The sequence below is a fragment of the Mauremys mutica genome, chromosome 4 (genome assembly GCF_020497125.1).
Source record: "Mauremys mutica isolate MM-2020 ecotype Southern chromosome 4, ASM2049712v1, whole genome shotgun sequence".
NCBI lineage: Eukaryota > Metazoa > Chordata > Testudines > Geoemydidae > Mauremys > Mauremys mutica.
In genome coordinates this window covers 120,480,611-120,490,074 of record NC_059075.1, presented here as the reverse complement: position 1 = coordinate 120,490,074, position 9,464 = coordinate 120,480,611, and the positions used below count along the sequence as shown (strand labels likewise).

The 9,464-nt window shown below is 46.9% G+C and overlaps 1 protein-coding gene across 1 annotated transcript; it reads left to right on the top strand.

Annotated features, from left to right (window-relative positions):
• Positions 1-934: 934 nt before the first annotated feature.
• Positions 935-9,112, top strand: LOC123369568 (pepsin A-like). Its single transcript, XM_045015290.1, has 9 exons — positions 935-1,056; positions 1,604-1,760; positions 2,114-2,231; positions 5,352-5,470; positions 5,775-5,974; positions 6,899-7,015; positions 7,502-7,637; positions 7,746-7,838; positions 8,836-9,112. Exons 1-9 carry the CDS (start codon positions 986-988, stop codon positions 8,977-8,979), a joined length of 1,155 nt encoding a protein of 384 aa, XP_044871225.1. The 5' UTR covers positions 935-985; the 3' UTR covers positions 8,980-9,112.
• The last annotated feature ends 352 nt before the right edge of the window (positions 9,113-9,464 follow it).

Below are 9,464 nucleotides of genomic sequence, written 5' to 3'. Positions count from 1 at the left end.
GAATCTCATCAGATTTCTTTTGGCCCAATCCTCCAAATTGTCTAGGTCACTCTGGACCCTATCCCTACCCTCCAGTATATCTACCTCTCCCCCAAGCTTAGTGTAATCTGTGAACTTGCTGAGGGTTCAATCCATCCCATCATCCAAATAATTAATGAAGATGTTGAACAAAACCGGCCCCAGGACCAACCCCGGGGCACTCATTTTGATATCGGCTGCCAACTAGACATCGTGCCATTCATCTACCCACACCCAAACCAAGTCCTCATACCCAATCCTTCCCTTCCCTGACATGTCTCACTAGGAAATGCATGAAGACCATCAGCATATTTCATCCACAAACTTTCAGGTGACAAAGATTTTTTCTACTGAACTGAGTGAGCTGGACCAGTGCCATAGAGGTGAATGGCTCCATATCCTCTGAGTCAACCAGTTACTCAGACCGTCGCGTGCCATGCATCCTATTTCCCTGTCTACTAACTTCAGCTCCTTGCGCTGACCTGGGCTCAGATTCATACCAATGAAATAGAGGTGTAAAGCTTCATATTCCAGTTCCCATAGAGACACCAGTTCCCACTACATGGCTGTATTGCAACTGCGCCAAACTGGAACCAGTGACCTAGAGGTGAATATCTCCATATCCCGTTCCAATTCCTCTGTGCCTCCTGTTTGCTCTTTAAAACAACCCAGCATCATCTCTTTTCAAACCTTAGCCAGGAAATCTCCCCTAACTCTCACCCCTTCCCTCTAGAGGATGCCCCCATTTTCAGGTCACAGCCAAGTGAAGGTGGAAATCTGTGAACTTGGAGTGTTCTCCAAACCTTTCTTTCAAGGACATCTTGGACAATCTTATCCGGAATGTTTGTATTTCTTATCAGGGTTACTAATGGGATAGGGAAGGCTCTGCACTATGTGCATATAAGGAGCAGCATCCCGGCGTTGTGCTGCATTTAGCAGCCACACTTTCCTTTCCCCACCAGTTTGGATGTACAGAGACATCATGAAGTGGCTTCTGCTCCTGAGTCTGGTGGCGCTTTCTCAGTGCCGGGTGACAAAGTGAGTACCGGGGAGAAAAAGAAACATTGGGATCCTGAGCTTGGCTTTCTACAGAGCAATGTTCCCTTAGCAGCAGCAGCAGCTCCTACATCTCTCTCCTCAATACTTCATTCTTTAATAGGCAGCTGGTGGGAACTACTCCTTGACTGTAAGGCACAGTAGAGGTATGAGGAAGGATGGACTTGTGGTTACAACACTGGAACATATGTCCTTTGTCCATCTTGTCTATTTCATCAGTAGGCTCTATAGGACAGGGGGACTGTCTTATACAATGTATTAGTACAGCTCCCATCATACTAGGCCCTCTCACTGCTAGTTACACATAGGCCAGGAGTTTCAAAGCATCCTATGGGAATTATATGCCCAACTCATACTGACTTTTTGTGCACTGGTCACCCAACTCACCTATACCCCGTGCTAATCCCAGCTATAAAAATGGGTCTCTGTGCAATGTAAAAAGCCGGATTGCACAATATTCCCTGAACACAAGGCTTGTCTACTGTTTATTTGTTTTTGATCGGCCTCTCTCCCTACCCTTGTTGATTAGGGTCCCCCTGAAGAAGGGGAAATCCCTGAGGCAGAACCTTAAGGAACATGGCTTGCTGGAGGATTTCCTGAAGAAACACCCTTACAACCCGGCCTCCAAGTATTTCCCCAGCCTGGCCAACGAGGCTGCCAGCGAGCCCCTAACAAACTACATGGACGTGAGTATGGCAGGAGAGCAAGTCTTGTAGCTTCCTCTCCTCACCAAAGCTTCCCACTCCTCTGACAACAGCTGATCTCTCTTCCTCCCAAAAGTATCCCAACCCCACTCCCCCACCCATGTGCTTCCAACCAAGCACATACCTTGCTGCTGCCAAGAACCCTCCCCAGCCCCCATGCTGGGCCATCCAGCCCCCAGCTGTGATTGGATGGGATTAAGAAGAGCACTGGGAATAGAACTTCCATGTCTGCTGGCTCCCCGCTTCCCAACACATTGAGATTGATGGGAACTGAGGATCTAGCCCTTGGATGGCAATGGTTCCCTCTCTTTACATCGTTCTTTGTGCTTTGACAGGCCGAGTATTATGGAACCATCTCCATCGGCACCCCAGCCCAGGATTTTTCTGTCCTCTTCGACACCGGCTCCTCCAATCTCTGGGTGCCCTCCGTGTACTGCTCCAGCCCAGCCTGCAGTAAGTCACCTGTAACGCCTCTTGCCTTGACATGCTATCTGGGCGGTTTGAGTGAAATCAGGGAGATTTAAATCAACCATGAGGAAACTTTGATTCAAATCACTGATTTCAATCTTACTTTGCATTTGTACTTTTTAGTTATTTTCCTGAAGGATGTTGGTTTTTGTTGATTTGCAACTAATTATAGCTTTTACACTAAATTTGCTACTTAACATACATTTATTCAGATTTTTAATTTGTACATTTTTTAATTATGAGAAAATAGTGAAGGATGCACTTTTCATTTTGCTAGCTACCTAATATTGTTACTTGATGTATTTGTTCACCTTTACATGGTAATTGGAATTTGATTAAAAATGGGGGGGAAAAAAGCTTTTAAAAATTATTGGTAAAATAAAACTACCTTAAATGTCCTGGATAGCTAAGAAAAAAAGTTTATTAAAACAATTTGCATTTAAAACTAACAATGTATTTTTAAAAGGACGTGTTATCGATAAGGCCATTGTGGAGAAACAAAATGAATTCTTTGCATCGGTCTTTGTGGCTGAGAATGTGAAGGAGATTCCCAAACCCGAGCCACTCTTTTTAGGTGACAGATCTGAGGAACTGTCCCAGATTGAGGTGTCATTAGAGGAGGTTTTGGAACAAATTGATGAATTAAACAGCAGTAAGTCACCAGGACTAGATGGTATTCACCCAAAAGTTCTGAAGGACCTCAAATGTGAAATTGCAGAACTACTAACAGTAGTCTGTCACCTATCATTTAAATCAGTTTCTGTACCAGATGACTGGAGAATAGCTAATGTGATGCCAATTTTTTAAAAGGGCTCCAGAGGTGATCCCTGCAATTACAAGCCTGTAAGCCTGACTTCAGTACCAGGCAAATTGTTTGAACTATAATAAAGAACAATATTGTCAGACATATAGATGAACATAATTTGTTGAGGAAGAATCAACGAGGTTTTAGTAAAGGGAAATCATGCCTCACCAATCTACTAGAATTCTTTTGAGGGGGTCAACAAGCATGTGGACCAAGGGGAACCAGTGGATATAGTGTACTTAGATTTTCAGAAAGCCTTTGATAATGTCCCTTACCAAAGGCTCTTACACAAAGTAAGCTGCCATGGGATAAGAGGGAAGGTGCTCTCATGGATTGATAACTGGTTAAAAGATAGGAAACGACGGGTAGGAATAAATGGCCAGTTTTCAGAATGGAGAGATGTAAAAAGTGGTGTCCCCCAGGGGTCTGTTCTGGGAGCCGTCCTATTCAACGTATTCATAAATGATCTGGAAAAAGGGGTAAACAGTAAGGTGGCAAAATTTGCAGATGATACAAAATGACTAAAGATAGTTAAGACCCAGGCAGACTGCGAAGAGCTACAAAAGAATCTCTTAAAACTGGGTGACTGGGCAACAAAATGGCAGATGAAATTTAATGTTGATAAATGCAAAGTAATGCACATTGGAAATCATAATCCCAACTATACATATAAAATGATGGGGTATAAATTAGCTGTTACCACTCAAGAAAGAGATCTTGGAGACACTGTGGATAGTTCTCTGAGAACATCCACTCAATGTGCAGCAGCAGTCCAAAAAGCGAACAGAATACTGGGAACAATTAAGAAAAGGATAGATAATAGGACATAAAATATCATGTTGCCGCTATATAAATCCATGGTACACCCACATCTTGAATATTGTGTGCAGATGTAGTCACCCCATCTCACAAAAGATATATTGAAATTGGAAAAGGTTCTGAAAATGGCAACAAAAATTATTAGGGGTATGCAACAGCTTCCATATGAGGAGAGATTAATAAGACTGTGACTTTTCAGCTTGAAAAAGAGACAGCTAAGGGGAGATTTTATTGAGGTCTATAAAAATCGTGGACTGATGTAGAGAAAGTAGATAAGAAAGTGTTGTTTACTACTTCTCACAACACAAAAACTAGAGGTCGCCAAATGAATTTAATAGGCAGCAGGTTTAAAACAAATAAAAGGAAGTATTTCTTCACACAACGCACAGTCAACCTGTGGAACTCCTTGCCAGAGGATGTTATGAAGGCTAAGATCATATCAGGGTTCAGAAAAGAACTAGATAAATTCATGGAGCATAGGTCCATCAATGGCTATTAGTCAGGATGGGTAGGAATGGTGTCCCTAGGCTCTGTTTGCCAGAAGCTGGGAATGAGCAACAGGGGATAGATCACTTGATGATTAGCTGTTCTGTTCATTCCCTCTGGGGCACCTGGCACTGGCCTCTGTCAGAAGACAGGATACTGGGCTAGATTGACTCTTGGTCTGACCCAGTAGGGCCATTTTTATGTTCTTGTGTTCTTATCTGTAGTCAGTGAATTGAACTGATTGTTACTGGTCACCGTTGTCCTTCCAAAATTTTAGAACTACTAGATTTCATCCTCTCACACTTACTTTTTATTCGGAGATTGGAAAAGGAAAACAAGCTGTCTTGCTTTTATAACCCCCAATCCATTTCTTAAGTTAGAATGAACTAGTCCGTGAACTGAACTAGCTGAATGAACTGACATGAAGAAAATATTCTCTGTGCACTTGCAGAAGAGGCTACTGCTGTGAAAAGCTGGTTTGGCACTTCAACAAAGTCTAGTTCCAGCTGCTGAGCCAGTGAAATCCACCAATTCAGTGGTCTATCTTTAAAACTTCAGCAACAAATATGCATTACTTAATAGTAATTGTTTATTTAATTTTAACTGATTTTAGTAAATTTATACTTGCACATATGTTGTGATAATTTAAACTTTAATTTAAATGAGTATTTTTAAAAAGAAAAACATATTTACATTTTTTTAATTAAAAAAGCATCAGTTTCCAGCTACCGTGGAAGCCAGAGATGAATAGGTTTCCTTCCATTGTCTGTGGATTGTCCAATTGTACAGTGTCAGAGGAGGGGAATGGTTTCTAGGAAGCCCAGGAGCTAGATCCACAAAGGGATCTAGGCATTCCAATGCTGAGCATTGCAGTGCATAACTCTGAAGCACCCTCCCCCCACCAAAGAATTCACAGCCTCACCAGTCTCCCATACAACACATGGGGAGAGTTACAAGTGTCATTGTGTGACCATCTGACTCTTCTGTACTTGCAGCAAACCACAAGAAATTCAACCCATCAGACTCCTCCACCTACCAGGCCACCAGTGAGAAAGTCTCCATCCAGTATGGCACCGGCAGCATGACCGGAATCCTGGGCTACGACACCGTCCAGGTAAATCACAAGAAAGGATGAAAGACCCTGGAGCAGAGAAGGGAAATTATTAGGAGTTAGAAGGACAGGATGCATCTGCAAAGCTAAAGCAGGAACTCCATTGGCTGTGAACTGGGAGACAGGAATAGAGAAAGGGCAGAGAAGAGACAATGAAGCCAATCATGGACTATTCTCATATAGGGGAGAGCACAATTCAGGGCATGGTAGCCTCTAAGAATTGGCACGCTGTAAAGACCCTCTGGTAGACTTGGAAGCTTCTCCCAGGGTGCAGGGTGTGTCTGATTATCCCCAACTCTCCTCTAAGGTTAGCGGCATTGTGGACACCAATCAGATCTTTGGCCTGAGCGAGACCGAGCCTGGCTCCTCCAACTACTACGCCGCCTTTGATGGGATCCTGGGTCTGGCCTTCCCCAGCATCTCCTCCTCTGGAGCCACACCCGTCTTTGACAACATGATGAATGAGGGTTTGGTGTCCCAGGACCTCTTCTCCGTCTACCTGAGCTCGTAAGTCAGGGCTGGAAACAACCCATCTGCTGCAGTGAGATTCAGCACCTCTCACATTGAGTGAGCCCTGCAATATTTGCATCAGAATTCCCAAACACAGAGATCTCTGGGGTGGAACATGGCAGCCAGTCTATGCTGGTGGTGTACATTCTGGGAGCAGAAGTGAACACTAGTCTCTCTAATGATTATATTAAAGCATTGGGGCCCTGCCTACACCCTTTGCAGATCATCAGTATTAGACTGACTCCTAGAGGAGAAAATACCCCATATCACCCACATGACTCCCTGGCTCAGCACCTTCCAGTACCAGACTGCACCATATGCTCAGTGCTGACACAGAGGGAAGAGTAGCATCTACTGAGTCCCTGACACCACTCCCTCAATCATCTGGGCCTTTCCTTGGAGATCTCCCATCCAGTTTTAGGGCAGGCCCAGCCTTGCTTAGCTTTTGAGACCGGGCAAAAGTTAGTTATCAAAGTACGGTCAGAGGTGCCCCTCACATCCAGCTGGCTGCCCTTTCTCCGCTACTCGACGCTGATGGGCCCAACTCTGATTGTATCCCAGCACTGCTCAGTGGTGGTCCATTCTTTAACAGGGAAGGGTTAAAAAAGGAACTAGATAAGTTCATGGAGGATAGGTCCATCAATGACTAATAGCCATTGATGGGCAGCGAAGGTGTAGCTAGCCTCTGTTTGCCAGAAGCTGGGATATGGGCGACAGGGGACGGATCACTTGTTGATTCAGTTCTGTTCATTCCCTCTGGGGCACCTGGCATTCGCCACTATTGGATGACAGGATACTGGGCTAGATGGACTTTTGGTGTGACCCAGTCTGGCTGTTCTTATGTTCAGACAGAGCGTTTGCTATTGACTCGTCAGCCAACCATTCATGCATCTGCCTTGACTCTCCTCTCTCCCTTCTTAGGGATGACCAGAGCGGGAGCTTCGTGATGTTTGGAGGCATTGACTCATCTTACTACTCTGGGAACCTCAACTGGATCCCTCTCTCTAATGAGACTTACTGGCAAATCACCATGGACAGGTATCACCCACCACTTGGCCCTTCCCCTTCATCAGGCCACCTTGAGGAGACAGGCAAAAGGAGATGCATGCAGGAGCCTGGGGAAGCTCAAATTACAGAGTCTAGACAAGATGAGAGACATGGGAGTCAGAATCATGCCTTCCTTGGAGTTATAGGAAAGGGGCTCACCCGCGAGGAGGTTAGATCAGTGGTTCTCCACCTTGTCCACACCAGGAACCCTCATCTGGCCAGCTCGGCTTAGCAATAAAGGAAAGGGCTTGGTGGTCACAACCCTTGACATCTGTTTGTGACCCCCAGGCTAGATTGGTCACAGTCCCAGAAGGTTGTAGGATGAGGAGCGATGGGCAATAGCCAAGGAATGTTGAGGCTGACACATCAGGGGAAAGCTCCACCCTGCAGGCCTCTCGCTGCTGGCTCGTGGGCTGAGTGGGAATGAGATTGGGAGTGTTTCTAGGCAGGTTCCCCCTGACTCTCTCTCTCTTCCAGCATCACCATGAACGGAGAGACCATCGCTTGCTCTGGTGGCTGCCAGGCTATAATTGACACTGGTACTTCTCTGCTGGTTGGTCCCTCTACTGGCATCTCCAACATCGAGTCCTACATCGGCGCCGACAATGGCACGGTAAGGGCAGGGATCGGGGACCGACACTTCTAGAGGTGTCTGCTATGGAGAGCCTTGTGACCAAGACACACCTAAACTTTCCTCCGTGTGTTGCCTTCCTCCCTGCAGATCAGCTGCAGTGCCACAAGCAGCCTGCCCAACATCGTCTTCACCATCAACGGCATCGAGTTCCCTGTGCCCGCCAGTGCCTACATCATAGATGTGAGTGTCCTGCTCAGAAAGCCGCCTCGGGGCCTCTTAGCCAGGGCTTGTGCCTGAGGCCATTGCACTGAGTGTGCTGGCAACATTCCCCTGCACAGCTGGTATACGGCTGCAGATGTATCGCTGAGATGCAGCTCAGGGTCTGTCACCAGTATTAGAGTGGGGAAGCAGAGAGCTCTTTTCACAAACAGATCCAGGGAAGGAACGGTCTAGATCAAGGCAGGCCTATAGTGAAAGTGACATACCACAAGAGAAGCAAGACAGGGTGTAGAGCTGGCCATCGTAGAAGATCACTAGGAAAGGGGCCTTACTGGACTAGGAGAGAATAAAATGAGCAGCTAGGAGGTTAGATCAAGAGAGATCACTGCCTTGTGCTGCAGGGCCTGGGCATCTGGGCATCAGGAAGGAGTTTTCCTTCTCCATGATAAAGGTTTGCTTCCCTCTGGGGAGGAACAGGCAAGCTGCTTTAAACAGCACACAGCAACACCGGCTGGTGGCAGGCAGTGGGGAAGCCCAAATCCACTTATAATCACAGCAGGATTTCTGGTGGCAGAATGTAATTGCTCCCTCTGGAATCTGGCCAGGAGCCTGGAGAGAGCACGCTTTGCCTCCCCAAGGGATGTGTCATGGACAGAAGTGGTCAGGGCCTTGCTTCTCTTCCCAGTTGACAGGCTGCACCCCTTAGGCTCAGGCTTAGGCACTGGGGCTGTTCTGAGGCCCAGTTCCACAAAGGTAGCTCACTGGGAGTTATGCCCCTAAATACCTGTGAGCATCCAGGCCTCACTCACCAACCCCACTGCTTTCATCCCCAAGCTGTCCCTTAAAGTCTCCACGCCAAGGCCTGACCCAGACTAATGCTCCTTAGCTTGGGAGCCGTGGTGAGATCCCATCCCAAGATGGGGCAGGGGCAGGCACGTGCACTCCCTTCTGGACAGTAACTCAAGGGGACATGAAAGTTCCAGCCCAATAACCCATATACCATTTTCCCCCGGTGCAGAGCTCAGGCTCTTGCTTTTCTGGCTTTGAAGGCATCCCCACCTCCTATGGACAGCAATGGATCCTCGGAGACGTCTTCATCCGCCAGTACTATGTTGTCTTCGACAGGGCCAACAACCAGGTGGGCCTGGCCCCCGTGGCATGAACACAGCACCATCCCCAGGACACTGCCATGGAACACTGACCCGTTTCTCCAGAGCCCCAACAATGCAACTCAATCTAGTGACTCTTACTGCTGCTGGGACTTTAATGGACACACGCTCTTCCTCACCCCAAACTCACCCTTTCTTCTCTAATCTTACCAACAGTAGAATAAAGGACTATAAGAGCATTGGAGTGACTTGTTTCTCTCTGGTGGGCAGAGTGACCCACATTTCACCGAAGAGGATGGGGGTAGGGAACATTCTCATATCTTCTGCTGAGGCCGTTAATCCTGACCTGCAGCCTCCTGATATGCCAGCCCTGAACTCCCTCCACGTGCAGCTCTGCCAAAGCCCCTTCAACCTGACCCACAGCCTCTTGCTTTTCCAGCCCTGGCTCCCCACACACAGCTATGCTGATGCCCCCTTACACTGACCTGCAGCCCCCACGCTTCAATTCCACTCTTGTCCAACCCTATTCCCTGCTATG

Bases quoted from the DNA above. Each gene is read 5' to 3' on its own strand.
- LOC123369568 (XM_045015290.1), top strand. From the start codon at position 986: ATGTACAGAGACATCATGAAGTGGCTTCTGCTCCTGAGTCTGGTGGCG. The intron at 1,057-1,603 runs GTGAGTACCGGG...CTTGTTGATTAG, and splicing joins TCTCAGTGCCGGGTGACAAA to GGTCCCCCTGAAGAAGGGGA. The intron at 7,638-7,745 runs GTAAGGGCAGGG...TCCTCCCTGCAG, and splicing joins TCGGCGCCGACAATGGCACG to ATCAGCTGCAGTGCCACAAG.